Source organism: Hemicordylus capensis, chromosome 5 (assembly GCF_027244095.1).
Source record: "Hemicordylus capensis ecotype Gifberg chromosome 5, rHemCap1.1.pri, whole genome shotgun sequence".
NCBI lineage: Eukaryota > Metazoa > Chordata > Lepidosauria > Squamata > Cordylidae > Hemicordylus > Hemicordylus capensis.
This window is the reverse complement of record NC_069661.1, coordinates 188,092,215-188,110,002: the sequence shown is the minus strand read 5'-3', so window position 1 is coordinate 188,110,002 and position 17,788 is coordinate 188,092,215. Positions and strand designations below refer to the sequence as shown.

The 17,788-nt window shown below is 44.2% G+C and overlaps 1 protein-coding gene across 5 annotated transcripts in view; it reads left to right on the top strand.

Moving 5' to 3' along the window:
- The window catches only part of MDM1 (Mdm1 nuclear protein), a 54,343-nt gene that overhangs the window by 12,919 nt on the left and 23,636 nt on the right, over nt 1-17,788 (top strand). For all 5 annotated transcript variants that reach the window (XR_008308533.1, XR_008308534.1, XM_053255646.1 and 2 more), the window contains exon 7: nt 8,591-8,690. Coding sequence is in view for 3 of the 5 variants with exons in the window: in XM_053255646.1 (XP_053111621.1) it covers nt 8,591-8,690 (100 nt within the window). In the remaining 2 variants the exon portion in view is untranslated. The remainder of the gene's footprint in view (nt 1-8,590; nt 8,691-17,788) is intronic.

Genomic DNA, 17,788 nt, shown 5'->3' with positions numbered 1-17,788 from the left:
TTGATGAAGAGAATACGTACCTGTTACGCCACCCGGATCCTAACTCCATGGTGGTGGATTGCGCGTCAACATCAAAAGGCAGCCGCCGGCATACAACTCCTGCGGACAAGGAGGGGAGGAAGATAGATGTTTTAGGTCGTAGATTATACGCCACATCGAGCCTAGCTATACGGATAGCAAATTATGCAGCTTGTATGGCTCGGTACACCCATCTGCTGTGGGACAACTTGCTGCATGATTCAACATCAATGTCCCCAGGAGAGCTACAAGTGAAACTTCATGAGGTGTTTGACAAGACGACGTCGGTGACAAAACAGCAACTGAGCACGTTCAAGCACTTGGCAGAGACAGAGTCAAGGGCCATGGTGACCGCGGTCACAATGCGGCGCCACGCTTGGCTGCGCGCAACATCGCTCCAGGGGGACATGAAAGACCGGGTGGAGAACCTGGCTTTCGATGGAAAGGGACTTTTCCATGAGACCACAGATGCCACTATGGAGACTCTAAAAAAATCTAAATTCACTGCAAAAACGTTTATGGCACCTACCTCGGCACCTAGTACTCGCACGTACAGTTATAATAAACAACGTGCATACCGTTATCAGGATAGGAGAGATTATAGGAGGCAGAATAGGCCCTATCAGCGCCCAAGGGGCTTCAGCAACAACAACATCAAGAACAAAAACCAAAACGCTAGGAACAACAAAGAGAGTACAAAGCAATCTTTTTGATTACTCTGTCAGCCCACTGCATTTAAGATCAATTGCCAGGACCACTGTCATCGGCCCTGTAGTTGCCAGCCCATCCAACAGACTGGCAAGCCATGCTATAGCGTGGCACAACATAACATCGGACAAGTGGGTTTTGAGAATAGTGGAAACGGGTTATGCAATAGAGTTCACAACCCAGCCCCCGTTCTCAGGCCTGCGTTTCACGAAGTCAACACCAGTGCTGGAAGAGGAGGTGAAGGTGTTATTGGAAAAGGGGGCGATTGCTCCAGTGCAGTGGGCAGAGAGGTTGACCGGATTCTACTCCCGCTATTTTCAAATACCCAAGCGGGATGGAGGGATTCGGGCAATCATGGACTTAAGGGAACTCAACGATTTTGTCTGGACCCGGAAGTTCAGAATGACAACGTTGCAGGAAATTCTACCCTTCCTGGAACAGGAGGAGTGGGCGGCAACGTTAGATTTGAAAGACGCCTACTTCCATGTGGGCATCCAAGAAAATTACCGGAAGTATCTTCGTTTTACAGTGGACAGAGGCAAATCTCTTAAAGGGAGTACCATTCCGGCCTCTTCTTCCGACGGCGTGGGTCACAACAGATGCTTCCCTTCAGGGATGGGGAGCACACTGCGGCCAGGATTGCACCCAGGGGCAGTGGACGCCTCAACAGGCCCTACTACATATCAACTACCTAGAACTGTTAGCCGCGTTCTTAGCACTGAGGGCTTTCGAACCCCAGCTGAGGGGTGTTGTGGTGCAAATCCACTTGGACAATACTACAGCAATAGCTTATCTGAACAGGCAGGGGGGTACGGTCTCACCAACACTTTGCACCTTGTCAATGAAATTGTGGAACTGGTGCATCATGCATGCCATTTATCCAGTGGCAATTCACATCCGGGGTGTGGACAATCACATAGCAGATGCTCTGAGTCGGAGCACGCAGATCAACCAGAAACACGAGTGGGAACTCAAACTGGAGTGTGTCAGAGATCTCTTCAGTCTCTGGGGTACCCCCGCGGTGGATGTATTTGCCACGGAGGGAAACAAGAAGTGCAAGAGATATTGTTCTCGTGCGGGGATAGGTGTGGGGTCTCTAGGAGACGCATTTCAATATGTGTGGAACAGGGGACTCCTTTACCTATTTCCACCCATGCCACTTCTCAATCGGGTGTTGGCACAGATTCTGAGGGACAGGGCCAATTGCATACTGATCGCCCCGTGGTGGCCACGTCAAGCGTGGTTTGCCCTGCTGCTTCGCCTGTGCAGAGGAGACTTTTACTGTCTACCAGCAGTGTCGGATCTCCTACAGCGGGCAGAGGGAAGGATACTACACCCAGAAATCCAAACACTGAAATTAACAGCATGGAGAATAAACTTCTGAGAACTATTCTGTTGAATAGTAGACGGAAGTCAACTAGGCGTAGCTATTTATGTAAATGGAGAAGGTTTAGGGCATTTGCAAAATTAAATAAGTTCAATGCAAAACGGGCATCAGTGCGCCAGGTTTTGCTGTATTTGACAAGTCTAAAATTAAGGGGCTTAGCAAATGTTTCTTTGAAGGTACATTTGGCAGCTCTATCCTCTAAACTCCCAGGATGGGATGGAAAGACTGTATTTACACATCCTGAATGTAGAAGGTTTATGAAGGGACTGAATAATATGTACCCACCGCTTAAGGAACCTTTAGAGCAATGGAGTTCGTCATTGGTTCTTTCGGCATTGACAGAACAACCGTTTGAACCACTGCATGAGGCTAGCCTGAGGTTGCTAACGCTTAAGACTGCATTCCTCATAGCAATAACCACAGCAAAAAGAGTGGGTGAATTGTCTGCGTTGAGAGCAGACAAGCCTTACACCCTGTTCTACCCACATAAAGTAGTTATGAGGCTTGATCCTAGTTTCCGCCCTAAGGTGGTCACAGAATTCCATCTGAATCAGGAGGTGGTCTTGCCGACCTTTTTTAAGGACCCACAGACAACATTGGAGATAGCGCTTCACTCGTTGGATGTACGCAGGTGTTTGTTGTACTATTTGAAAGGGACAAAAGAATTCAGAAAGACAAATAAGCTGTTTGTGGCTTACAAGGGCAAGTGTAAGGGAAAACCAGTGTCTAGACAGCGTATTGCACATTGGTTGGTGGAGCTGATCCTATTAACTTATAGGCTGCAGGGGGTTACCCCACCTAAGACAGTACGAGCTCACTCTACCAGGGCTTACTCGACATCAGCAGCTCATCTTTCTGGCATTAAGATGGATGACATCTGTGTGGCTGCAACCTGGTCTTCACAGCAGCCGTTTGTAAAACATTATGCAGTGGACCTCCGCATGGCGCGCCAGGCAGAATATGGGCGAAGTGTTTTGAAAAGGGTGTTGCCGTAGAAGGCATCCTTCTGCACCCGCCACCAAAGGGGAGCAGCTAACTAATCACCCATCTACTTATGGAATCAACGGATCACGATCCAGATAGACAGGTTGCTTACCTGTAACAGGTGATCTGGTAGTGATCCATTGAATCCATAAGACCCGCCCAGAAACCAACCCCACTGCAGAAGTATGAGGCTCAGACAGAACATTGGGAAGCAGATTGCAAAGCGGTCTGCACAGAAAACTAACGGAAGACGCCCACCACCCAGTATAAGTAGTGATCAGTAGCACGTGCAGAAGGGCGGTTGGGCGTCGCGAGGAGCTACCTAGTTGGCCCGAGAGGTGCCTGCGCAGGCGGAGAACCCATCTACTTATGGATTCAACGGATCACTACCAGATCACCTGTTACAGGTAAGCAACCTGTCTTTTTAGCTGGGAATTGCAGCACAGTGTTATAGAAAATTTCATTATATGTGCATCTGTAGTGAATAGTGGATTTAAGCCCAGCCTTTGTCTCAAAGCAAGCCCACGTGGGCGAAAGAAAAATGCTGCGTCATTCCCTCCATGTTTGATCAACAGAGGCTGTTACTTTAAAACTTAAATTGCTCCTTTGGTAGTCCAATCGCTTCCACCACACACAGTTTTTAACAGTTTATTTCCCTCCCCTGGTGTGAGCGGAAGTCCAGGGAAGCTCTCCTTTACCAATGGAAAGATACAGAAAACCTTCCATGTGCAGCCTACATGTAAAGATCAAACTTGGTAGTGTGAGTTGTTGAGCAATCAACATTGAGGCATGTCTGCGCCAGAATGGAACCTCTCTTCCTGAGTTAAAAATCCACTCAGACAGGTAAAATACAAAGAACAAAAAGAGAAAAACTTTATTCAAAATACTACAGACTGCTTCAGTCTGAGGCTCTCTCAGCTTTAAGTTACAAGGTACAAAGAAATACTCAGTACTTTACAAGATTACTTCCAAAGATCACTCCAGCTGGTGTTTGGAATGGCACACTTTAAAATCATGGTTACCCAATTGCAAGGATAATTCAACAAGCACCCCTAGATGTAAGAAACCTTTAAAAATCACCCTGAGCCTTTTTGGAAGGGCGGTATAAAAATCGAATGAATAAATAAATAAATGAAAGCACCTTTACAGGGTACAGAGGCTTCTACAGAGCCCTGGCTGGATAAAAAGGGCTCAGGCTCAGTTCCCTTTGGTTACATTACAGATAAAAACATAATGAACAAATTGTAAGGATTTGCAAAAGCACAAAATGGAAAAAAATAATCAAACTCAGGCTACCTAACACACGGTTCCCTGGCTAAACTTTTCGCCAAAGCCCTTGGCTTCATTTCCCCTTGAACTCACCCCAAACTCTAGGAGATAATTCAAGTTTCCTGCAGTCCTGTCTCTCAAGGATCTGCAGATGTCCTTCCATGAGAGAAGTCTCCAGCCTGGCTGTTGGCCATGAGGCAGCCAGACTTTATGGCTGGTGCTTATGAAGCCTGCTCCCCATCTTCTCCCATAGTCTTCCTGGCTCCTTCTGCGAACAAAGACCCCTTTCACTTTCAGACCCTCTAGGTCCCAGTCACCTTGTGCTGAGTGACTGATCCCTAGAGGTCACTGCCTGACAGACAGGACAGGGTTCACTTCTGGTTCACTCTTTTAGTGGAGGGGAGGGCTGATCACTACAGCATCCATGTAGTTTCTCTCAAAACCCGCCCCCTACTGGTACCAGAGAGAAAGAGTTTAGAGGCATAGCTGCTATAAGGTAGCATTGTATTTCCTTCCCCTCCCCCACTCTTCAGATGAAACTATTCATTTGGCATTTGATTAGAACTCCTTAGCCGCTAGATGCCTAAAGAAAGCCATAGTGGCTTTTGATCATTCTCCTCTGTGGAAATTTGCTATGATCTTGATAAAATGGTACAGAAAGATGTTGTGATAAGCACAGAGTCATATACTGTAAACCCAGTGCTGCACCCAAAGGCCAACTTTACAGCCTCACTTCATACATGCTGCATACAATTAGCAGTTCATATGTGTTACTATGGCACAAACCCAAGGGATAGAGAAGCCAACTTTGTCTGGATGTGACAATTTTGCCATTGCTTTGTGAATCCATCACATTCAAGAGAAAACTTTGGGGCTCTGAAGATAATGGTTACCAAACAATATTGATAATGCTTATGCTTAGTTTTGTAGGTATGTATTAGCAAATTAATGGTCATCACTGTTCAGGATATTACAACTTAAAATACTAATTCTTGTAGACATGTAGTGCAGTCCTGTGTTGGTTAATTTGGAAATAAGTTCCACTGTTTGCAATATTTATACAGCATATTGTATACCACCAAATAATTAATCTAATTGAGAAGGTGGTGGCCTCCCAACTCCAGGCAGTCTTGCATGAAATTGATTATCTAGACCCATTTCAGACTGGCTTTCTGGCGGGCTATGGGATGGAGACTGCCTTGGTCAGCCTGATGGATGAGCTCCAATTGGGAATTGACAGAGGAAGTGTGACTTGGTTGGTCCTTTTGGACTTCTTGGTGGCTTTCAATACTATTGCCCATAGTATCCTCCTGGAGCTCTTGAGGGGGTTGGGAATGGGAGGTACTGCTTTGTAGTGGTTCCACTCCTACCTCTCGGGCAGATTCCATATGGTGTCCCTCTGGGGACTGTCATTCTTCAAAATCTGAACTTCGGTATGGTGTCCTTCGGATCCGTATTGTCTCCGATGTTGTTTAACATCTACATGAAACCACTGGGAGAGATCATCAGAAGATTTGGTGTAGGATGTTATCAGTATGCTGATGACACCCAAATCTTTTTCTTCATGTCAACATCATCAGGAGAGGGCATAACCTCCCTAAATGCCTGCCTGGAGTTGGTGATGCGCTGGATGAGAGATAACAAACTGAGGCTGAATCCAGATAAGACGGAGGTACTCATTGTGTGGGGTCGGAACTCGAGAGACTATTTTGATCTGCCTGTTCTGGATGGGGTCACACTTCCCCAGAAGGAACAGGTACGCGGTCTGCACGTGCTTCTGGACACAAACCTCTCCTTGATATCCCAGGTTGAGGTAGTGGCTAGAAGTGCCTTCTATAAGCTTCGGCTGATACGCAATCTGTGTCCGTTTCTTGAGATAAATGACCTCAGAACAGTAGTACATCTGCTGGTCACCTCCAGATTTTATTGCAATGCATTCTATGTGGGGCTGCCTTTGTACGTAGTCCAGAAACTGCAGTTGGTTTAGAATGTGGCAGCCAGGTTGGTCTCTGGGTCATTTCGGAGAGACCATATCACTCCTATCATAAAAGATTTACACTGGCTGCCGATAGGTTTCTGGGCAAAATACCAGGTCTTGGTTATAACCTATAAATTCCTAAACAGCTTAGGCCCAGGGTATGTAAGAGAACGTCTTCTTTGCTATGAGCCCCACCGGCCATTGAGATCATCAGGAGAGGTTCATTTGCATTTGCCACCGACTCGTCTGGTGGCTACTTGGGGACGGGCCTTCTCCATTGCTGCCCTGAGGCTTTGTAATGCTCCCTCTGCTGAAATAAGAGCTTCCCCATCTCTTACAACTTTTAAAAAGGCAGTCAAGACACATTTGTTCACCCAGGCTTTTAATTAGATACTGTTTTAATAGTTTGATGGTTTTTAATAGTTCTAATGTTGTGTTAAATCTCAAATTATTGTAATGTTTTAACCTTTTTATTTGTTGTTTTGGTGTTATAAACCGCTCAGACGTGCATTTTGGGCACTTTACAAATATGTTAAATAAATAAATAAATAAATAAATAATGTCTCATGGCAGTTTTCACAGAAGTTAAGACTGAAACCATACACAAAGCAGTTAAATGACAATAACAGTAAAACAAATGGGATTTGTGCCCATGTAAGTGTGCCTTGGATTACAACCACAGTTCTTAAAATAAAATATATCAATATCACTTTTGAATGTTTTTCTGAAAGTCCTTTTGTGTTCCCACTCCCAAATCTGGGATTTTATATTTAAACTAGCTGACCCCGCACAGAGCATCTGTGTGCTCCTTGAGGCCAGTTGTTTCCCCTTCCCTCTTCCTCCTGCCCCGTCTCTCTCTCCCTCCCTCCAGCCCCACGTTCTCTTGCCCTCCCCCTTTCCATTCCTCCCCTCCCCCCCACCTGCACAGAGCTGGGGCGGGTGGCCAAAAAAGATCCCTCCGCTGCCATTCCTGTTCCTGGGCACAAACAGGAAATCCCTGCTGCCCGTTTCTCTCCTGCCCCGGCCTCCAATGGGCGCTGGGGCAGCGCCCCGTCACCCGTTTCCCTCCCGTCTCAGGCTGCAACAGGCATGGAGGCTTATCCCCACTGCCTGTTCCCCACTCACCTCCTCCGGCACCGCCAGGGCCAGTCCATCCCGCTGCCTCCCGCCTCCCCCCCACCTGGCCTGCTTCTTCCCTCACCCCCCCACGGTTTCTGGCCTGGTGGCTTGGCCCACCGCCACCTCGCTGCTGCCGGCTCCCATCTGCAGCCAGGCCCCCGCTGCTGCCTCTCCCTTCCCAGAGAGGGCCTGGCCTGCCATCCTGCCACCACCTCCTGCCCCAGGCAGCCAGGCCAGGCTTTGCAGCCGCTGCCCCCTTACTTGGGATGGCCAGGCCTGCCATCCCGCTGCCACCTCTCGCCCCCGGCGGACAGGCTGGGCTTTGCTGCCTTCCTGTTACTCGGCACAGCCAAGCTTGCCATCCCGCTGCTGCCCGCAAGCTGAGGCTGCCTCCTCAGGCCGTTTTGCAGCCTGCCTCCATTTTCCCCCAAACTCTCGCCCTATGTAAAGAGCTCTCACGAGAGTTCCGCCGCCAAATTCAGGACATGCATGCCGGCTAAGCGTATTAAATATATAGATGCAATCTTTTCCTTGAGTGTCTTCTGTGGATTTATAACCATCTTGCAGGGGGAAATGGATGATTTCTTCAAAGTGGGACTTCACCATTTCCACAGGGCACAATTAACTGAGTGCTTTCCTGCACAAACCTTTCTGAAATAAGTGGAAGATAGGCAAGCACACAGAGGCAGTTTGTTCCATGGCTTAATTTGAGCCTGGGCTCCTGGGCTCACAGACACTCATCACTGGAATCTATTTTCATCACCAAAGCTCAGCCTCTGAATACATGATACAGTTTAATAAAGCCGAGTGCACGTTAATATGTGCTGAGTCCTGTTTGTTGCACTTACTGAAGCCAATACCCCATCTCTGAAACTTAGATTTCCAAGATGGATGATGCAACTTTCAGGTGGGCTTGAGGCCTAGTATGTTTCTTGATCGAAATTCATTTCTGGCCATGGTTTGCTCTCTCCTTACAGGTAAGGTGTCCCTACCCCCTTAACTTGCGCTCTATGTTGTTCTATTATTTAGGTGAGAAAACTCAAGATCAATGCAGTAGTAAAGTTTCTTAAATAATAACAAAATATTTCTCTCTCCCCACCTTTACCTGGCCAACGTTATCTTCCTAGGAAAATGAAAACGGAATACAGATCAAAATTTTTGTCTCCAGCTCAGTACTTGTACAATGATGGTGCCTGGTTGCGTATTGGGAGAAACGTAAGAGATCAAGTGAGTATGTATTTAAATATTCCAGTTGAGTTGTATTCCTTTGCAAAGCCACCTAATGACACAGCGGGGAAATGACTTGACTAACAAGCCAGAGGTAGCCGGTTCGAATCCCCACTGGTATGTTTCCAAGACATATTGGGCAGCAGCGATACAAGAACATGCTGAAAGGCATCATCTCATACTGAGTGGGAGGAGGCAGTTGTAAATCCCTCCTGTTTTCTACCAAAGACAACTACAGGGCTCTGTGGTCGCCAGGAGTTGACACCAACTCGACGGCACACTTTACCTTTTACCTTTTTATTCCTTTGAAGGTTTTATTGTTGCTGTATATTATTGTGGGAAGGCAGTTTAGGGTAAGTGCTATAAAATTTGCTGTTATGTACTTTATAAAATGATTCCACAGCAGATGGAAGTATGAAACAGATAAATGTAATACTACAAAACTGTTGAGAACTGATCTAAAAATGGCTGCTATCTTATATTTCAGTTACCTGCTTGTGTTCCCTGGAACTGCTTCTCTTCACACATCTGCTCATGGGACCCTTTGGTTCCTACTTAGTCATTACATTTCCCACCAATCCTTCCCCCTTCTTTAATAAAATATTGTATTCTTTTTTGTGGTGAGACAGTTTTGGTGGTAGCCCCATCCCCTTTGTATCCACTTTATGGCAGTCCCCCTCTGCTCCCTCAGTTTGTTGTCTACTGCCACAGAGTTCAGACTTCGAGGACCAGGTCTCTGACATGCTCTTTGACCTGCCAGAGCTCTACCCCAACTTGGAGCATTATTCAGATAATGATGAAGAGGGAGAGCTGCCCTTCTCACCTCAACACTGTGAATGAATGAATGAATGAATAGCTTTATTTCGATCATTGATCAGACATTGGCACTGTGAGTCATGCCATGAGTCACCATCCAGCGAGAGGTGCAGGAAGCGCCACCACGGAGACTGTTCCCAGTATGGGGAATACACCCATCCATCAGAGCCCTGCAGGTTCCAGTTCTTCCACAGGGACTGCTGCTCTTAGGCTTACTCCAGACACTACTTGGGCAGGATCTACAATAGATGTGATGACTCCCTTTACATCTCATACTATCATTACTCTCCTGCCAGACGTCACTCCTGATCTCTTAGCAGATCCCACAGCAGGGCTCTGATACCCATCAGAGGGGGCATAGTCCACATCAGACCATCTCTGCTCCCCAAAATGTGCCAAAGGAAACACAACCTCCTAAGCTGCCAGCACCCAAGGGTACACAGATGCACTCTTCCAACGCAATACAGCCAGAGATCCCAGGACAACTCACTCCCCGGGTATCCTGCAGGAACCTGCCAACCCATCTGGGCTGGCTGCCCCAATGCACTCAAATCTGGACATGGCTGCCTCCAGAGTACAAGTCTGATGTGGTTACCCAGTCTCTACCACCTGAAACCCCTCTAGATACCTCTCTGGATCCAGTGGGAGATACCTTACAACCAGACTCCAAGTCAGATTATGTGTCAGAAGAACTGTATATTTATTCTGAGCAGGTGGAACGTATGTCAAAAGCCCTTGGGGTGGAGATCCATCAAACATCACCGCAGCCCCTGACTCCATCTTTAATCTGATAGAGACTGATACCAAGATTCCACTTTCACTTGTACTCATTCCCACCATATTGGAAATAGGCAAGCGTGCATGGGACAAAGCGGCCACATCCTTGCCAACAGCCTGGCGTCTGAACAGCATGTATCACACTCAGCAGTCGGACTGTACCTTCTTGTTCAAATATCCCATTCCCAACTCTGTAGATTGGGTCCAGGGTATTTTAAGAGAGCACTTTCTTTGTCATGAATCCTGCTGCCTATTATGATATTCTGGAGAGGTTTGGCTACAGTTGCCACTGGCTCATTTGGTGGCGACTTGGGACCGAGCCTTTTCTGTGGGTGCTCCGGGGCTTTGGAATATGCTCCTTGTTGAAATAAGAGCATCTCCTTCTCTGTTTGCTTTTAGGAAGACCCTCAAGACGCACCTGTTTTCTCAGGCTTTTAACTGAAATTAATTTTAAACTGTTCAGTTTGTTTTTATTTTAAGAGATTGTTTTTATTGTGTATTATGAAATTTTAACTTTTTAAAATTCTGTTTTATATTGTATGTTAAATTTTGTATACTGCTGAGAGGTGTACATATCAAGCGGTATAAAAATATGATCAATTTAGTTGTGGGAATGTCTCAGCCCAGGTCTCGGTCAACACCAGCGGACCGGGATGGACGTAAGCTAGAGGCGATCAGAAAGAGGAACTATTCTACAGCCTTACAACTCCGTGTTGCTAACTACCAGGCCTACATGGCGCATTATGCTCACATGCTATTTGAAAAGCTCTCACCATTCCTTGATCAACTCACCCAATCTGATCAAAGGGATGTAGTCTGTAATATCCTGAATGAAGGTCAAAACATTACTTAGCAATTGCTCCATTCCACACACCACAGTGCGGATTGTACCTGTTGCACTATTGCAACCTCGATTGCCTTGTGAATGCAAACGTGGCTTAAGTCCACCTCTTTAACCCCTGAGGCAAAATCGAGAACTGAAGACCTACCTTTCAGTGGTGAGCACTTGTTTGGTGATAAAACTGATGACACGTTGGAGCATGTTCAGAAATTGAAATCAACAGCTTGGTCCATGACAACTACTGCTTCTTATCAGCCCTGCCGTTCAGGAAAGGGCAGACAATGGAACATGCCCTCTACAACCAAAGGCCAGATCTGCTACAATCTGACACATATCGGGGTAACAGATATAGATCCTTTCGTAGGCCAGCAACCCACTCTTCAGCACAAGCTAATATGACCTTTAAGCCATGTCATTCTACCTACACAAAGAAAATAAGGCTATCACACAAGGTTTCCCCCATATGTTTACAAGTGGCAAGCCATAACAGACCATTGGATCCTATCCATTGTTCAGTCATATTGGATTACTGTATCAAATTAACTGAGGAACCCCCTCCCCCCAATTTCAGCCCTTGTCCAACCCTGCAAACCCCTGCCCTTTTGGAGGAGGTGCAGAACTTGCTTCAGAAGCAGGCCATAAGGCAGGTCACTCCTCACCACCAAAGTTACTATTCCAGGTACTTTACCATACCCAAGTGCAATTGCGGGTTGAGACCCATTCTCGATCTTGGGGCTCAGTCGCTTTGTTGGCTATCATTGCTTTCATATAGTCACCATTCAAATGATCCTGGCGCTCCTTCCATAGGACCTGTGGTTTGTGCCCCTCGATCTCAAAGACACCTATTTCCACAAATCCATTCACCCTCTCCATCACAAGTACCTTTGGTTCCAGGTGGGAGACTACGTCTATTACTATACCATACTCCCCTTCGGCCTGGCCTCTGCACCGTGCACGTTTACAAGACCATGGCAGTCGTGGCAGCCTTCCTTCAGTGAAAGGGGGTTCAACTATTTTCCTTTATTAATGGCTGGCTCCTTGTAGCCCCTTCAGAGAGCCTACTTCAGCATCATATTCAAACCACACTAGATCTCCAGGTCAACCATAAAAGTCGCAACTCCATCCCACAAAGTGGATAGATTTCATAGGTGTCCACCTTGCAACCCACCTTGCTGCTGATTTCCTTCCTCCTGGCTGTATCTCGGACATCATAGCTGCTGCTGCCCATCTGTCCTCAGCTTACTGGACAATAGTCTTCAAAGTTAAATGTACCCTTGGCCTCATGGCATTTACCAGTGCCATACTGCAAATGAGGGTCATCCAGGCATGGCTCTTCAGCATCTTCTCTTTGTCCATGGAGAGCCAAACAAAAAGAACTCAATATCCCCCCTGCAGTCGCTTGAGCTGCCCAATGGTGGGCAGACATAAGTAATCTTTCTACTGGCTGCCCCTTCATAGTGCCCTCACCAGAGACCATGATAACTACAGAAGCCTCACACACTAGATGGGGGGCCCACTCTGGGGCCCAAGTGGCCTCTGGCACCTGGACATCAACCAATAAATGCCACCACATCAACTACCTGGAATTTCTGACTGTTTCTCATGCTTCCTGAGCTTTTTGCAATTTTGTGATGGGCAAGTATATTTTGATCTTCACAGATACCACCACCATGGTTGCTTACATCAATCACCAGGGTGGGACAAGATCCAGGTCGCTTCTTCAGTTGATCCTACATCTGTGGAACCGGTGCCTGAACAACAAAATCTTTCTAATGGCAACTCACATATTGAGTTGGCTCTGGCCAACTCGCTCAGCAGATAGAAATAGCCACACCACAAGTGGCAACTGCATCCAGACATTGTCTCTAAGATCTTCCAAGACTGTGGCACACCAGGCAGCGATGTGTTCACAGATGCCCACAATCGCCACTGCCATCAGTTCTTCAGGGTGCTGTTGTCGCAGGCTCAGAAGGAGACTGTCTCCTGTCAAGCTGGTCAGGGTTGCTTTATAAACACTTTGTGCTGTAATCACTTATTCCTGAGATCCTAGCTTATCTGTATCTTCTGTAGTACATCTTCATGTTCAGTTTGTCATCTATCATTGGCTCAAGACCTTTAGTGCTCATCAATCTCTCTTGTTTCTCCTATAAATGGCTGTATTATCAGACTGAACCAAATATGGTCTTGAGGTCATATGATACAGGTCACTTTTGCAGTTTCTGTACTTGGTTTTGATGGATGGTAACTGGGTCTTCCACATGCAAAGAAGGCAAAAGCTTTGCACCTTTGTCCATAATAATGTTTGTTTCTCTTGTCTCAGTTTCTGATGTGCCGTATATTTTCTTTTACCAGTTGAAGTTTATTTTTTATTACTTAACCTATTTTTATACTGCCCAAAACTTGCATTTAACATTGGTGCTGAGTCAATCTGTTTCTCAAACATCTCCCCATTAGATGTTGAGCAGGTGATTATGTATCACCTATAGATGTAGCTCTATAATTAGCTCTCTGCTAAGAAATGGGTCTGAGCTGTCCAGCTCAATTTCTTCTGTATCCTTTTTCTGCTATGCCAGTCCAATGACTGAGGAAAAATGGACTTCATGTAGTATGAACAAAGTCTCAGTCTTTTGTAGACATACTGATGCCATGTAATATTTGTTGTAGCAAACTTTTATAAAATGATGTCACAGGAAGCTGTTTGTGGAGCATACAAACTTTAACAATGTACAACTCTTACTGCAGCCAACTTCAGGTGGCTGCTGCCCTAGATTTCTGTTCTCTGCTGGAGTTCTCCAGAATTGCTTCCCTTCATACTTCATGGAACACTTAAGTGTCATTTAGTTCCCAATGCCATGTTGCTGCTGTTAAAAAGTAACACGGATTCAGTAAATAAGTAAATCCTTTCTTATAGTCTTTGACCAGATGTAATATAACATAGTGATAATATAACGCCCAATGTGATATAACAATAGGAAATATGTCATATATAAAAAATAGTATAACATGTTATAATAGCATAATAACAAAGAACTTGACTCTCAAAGATAATGATAGAATAAAATTTATCAGTTGAAACAGACTGTGCACAGAAACCAATTAAATTCAGTAATTTGTTGTTACTAATTATAGTAATTTGTTGTTACCAATTATAGATTGGAGGAGTCCTTTGTTAGTTCACAACATACTCTGCTAGCCATAGTGCAAAATTTTGCCACTAAATAAGTTATCACTGGTTGCTTATCGGATTATAAAAAAGACACATAATTCTTCTGAATGACTTGGCAACTGTGAGAGAAATGGGTTAATTAGCTTCCTGCAAAGTTTGTTATAGAAATTGCAGTATAACACATGTCCTACTGGCTCTACCCTTCCTGCACCACAGGGGCATACATGTGTTATATTTTTATTTAATTTATTTAATTTTATTAAAATTATTTATTTAATTTATCTAATTATTGATTATTAAATAATTTTATTTAATTTATAAATGTGCTTATAAATTAAGCACATTTATATATTGCCCACAACCAAAGTCTCTAGGCTAGTTTACAAGTATGTTTACACTTTATTAAACCTGTCCTCCAGAAGTGCTGATGGAAACACATTAAGTATGGCCATAGAGAATAGTCTTCGGTGTTTAGGTACTTCTAGTATAAAGCAGGAATCAGATGGGCACAATCTGATGGGTGAGTCAATCTCTATGACTTAATCTGTTCAGAGACTAGCCCAAGTTTTTGTTGATGTACTACATCTAATAATACACTGTTTCAAGATATTTCTGACCTCTTCATAGTCCAAAGGCATCAAGATTTCAGGCGAAAGCGCATAAGTTAAGAGCTTTTCCAGCAAGGATCATTCCCATAATGACTAAAAACTGTCTATCAACATTAGAGGGACCAGTCATTTGGGTGGGGGGAGATTAATTTTCATCCAGTAACTATTCCCACAAACCCAAGATTCCACGGTCTGCAACCCTACCTCCAAATGCAGGGCTGCATTGGGAATACTCCTATCTACCTGCAAAACTGATCTCAATTTTTTTGATTGGATAGCCTCTAATGGGGCACCCCATTGGCATGGGGGCCCAACTAGGCTCTGTAGAGAAGCTGTGATAGAGATTTGGCTTTTAAAAGTTTGATGGCCAGAGGAACATAATAATATTCTTCTTTATGGAAGTACTTCAGAAGAACAGTCACACTTCTTTGTGCTGAGTGAGCCACATATTCGGTCTGTGTCTTCTTCCCCCCAGAAGTGAGAAAAACTAAGCCCAGGTATTTAATGCATTTAACCTATTCAAAATTGTTACCAGAGATAGTCCACTTCAAGATACTGGGTCTTTCAGTAAATTTCTATCTAGCCGACTGTCCACACGGTAGTGAGAGCCTTTAATGCTCTTCTCAACCCAATTAAAATCTGCAACAAAATCATTGGCATAGATGGATACAGTGAGGAACCAGATAGTGGACAGTATCCAGTCTAGTTATTAATGAATGGCACACTATTGAAATAAATGAGACAAGTAGTCACAACTAACTTAAGACCCATGAATTTGAAGGGACTTACTCTGAATAATTGCTGAGGGAGAAATTTGTAAAAGCACTTCCCTCAAACCACTGCTTCTGCTATCTTTCAAATTCCCCCCGTTGTCCTTTCCCACAATGCCTACAAAACATTTTTTGCTGATGAGATGACAGAATTGTGCCTAGTTTCATTCCTCTGTACCTTTTACACATGGGCATGAGATGTCAGGGTCAGTTAAAACCAAAAAAGAAGAAAAAAATATGCTGAACATTTGGTCGTCCCCCCCATACCCTTTGAATTAATAAAACTGAAACTCATTGCTGAAAGGCATTCTAAGTGTTATATACTTTATTTCCCCTAACACTTGGCACAACGGTAGCTGAACTTCACTTCCAAAGGTACTTTTCTCAGAAAGCTGACAATGTGCAAATGTAAAGAGATGATGCAGTCTCAGTAGGCTGTGAGGTGCATTGGAAAGGAAGTGTTTAGAAAAATAGTTTAGTAGTATTCTCCCCTACCCCCCCCCAACCTGCATCAGTGACCATGTAATTTCTGCATGTTTTTGTAGGTAATAAGTCTTAGTCTTTGGGTTCAATGTTTTTTGCAGAATTTCCTTCAGTTTTTTGTTAAGTTAAATTTAAAGGAGCAATCTTAAAATGGAATTTTGTAGGCAGTCAGTATAAGGGTTGAGGTGATAACTTTCACATGCTTTGCTCAGTTTGGGCTTCAGAGGGTTCAATGTGACTGGAAGAGAGCCACAAGTATTGAAATAATTTGTGGGATCACAATGGAAAAGGTGCATGGTGGAAACAGTGGGGAATTGGTATAACATGCATGGAATAAACCATGTTTTTAAGATTTTGCATAAGAAAATAATAGCTTTTAGAGTCCCAGGACCTGGTCTTTCAACCACATATTAAACACCAAGTTTTTCTCCATGTAGCCTGCTGTCAGAAGCTATGCAATAATCAGACCAAGTACTATTAGGGTCTAAGTTGTAGGGCAAAACATCACTTGCTCTCTCTCCTTTTCTACCAGCAATAATGCACATAGTACTTTATTTCTATATGTGTTCTCCATTTTCACTCCATATAAAACAGTTGAAGAGTCAGTGTATGGACAGTTCAAAACAATTTATTTAAGCATAATGATAACTGCATGTTCTTTCATGGGAAAACTATATTTGCCTTATCTGGCAGTAAAAAATGGAGGTGTGTTGCCATATAATGACAAAATTATGGGTGTTTTCTTGCAGCCTATAATGCAGTGGGGTATCTGGAGACAGTCTTGTCAACAGATATACTGTATAGTGCAAAGTATGTGTGTCTTCAAGTTCTAGCACACATTCACATTAAATTATACTTCTGAAAAATTAATATGGGACAATTCATAATCCCAGTAGGAGTTTCTAGAGTGAACATCCTGCTGGTGTAAATGCTGCTTTCTGTTTCATTGAAGAAACTTGGGGGTTCTTTGTGCTTCTCCATAATTCACCACAGGCTTTCTCAATATCCACTTCCTTCTCCTGAGGTGGCCAGTTGCTCTGACCATATATCTCTTCTGCTTGTGTTTATTGCCTTTCCTTATTCATTTCTGCACACAAAACAATAGCTTTACAACAGCAAATAATCTTAAAATAATGAAAATCCAGACTTTTGTTTAGAGTACTGTACACAATCCACAGTTTTGCTCTGTTGTATGACTGTAAAATTTATTGTGTGCTTTTATTGTGCCATTGTCTTTCATAGGATCACCTTGGTCTCTCAGATGTTGATTTTTGTCATTCAAGTGGAGTTGTTTATGTATTTACAGGATTAAATAGGAATGTTGCCTACAGGGTTTTAGGTACACAACCAACCTCATTTCTTTGGACCTCTTCCATGGAGAAATTTGAGAGTGTCTTTGCTCATCTCCAGTTGTATAAGATTCAGGAAATGACAGCATGGTTATTGGAAGTTTTAATTGCATGACAATGTGGGCTTCATGAATGCATAGTAGGGTATTCTACTGTTCAACCAGGGTATTTAGGAGCTAAAATTTCTGAATAGTCCACTCCTAGAGATACCTTAAAAGATGTTTAAGCTGGGATAGTGGGCAGAAAAAATGCGACCTTGGCTTGCTTACATGATTCACTCCAGAAATT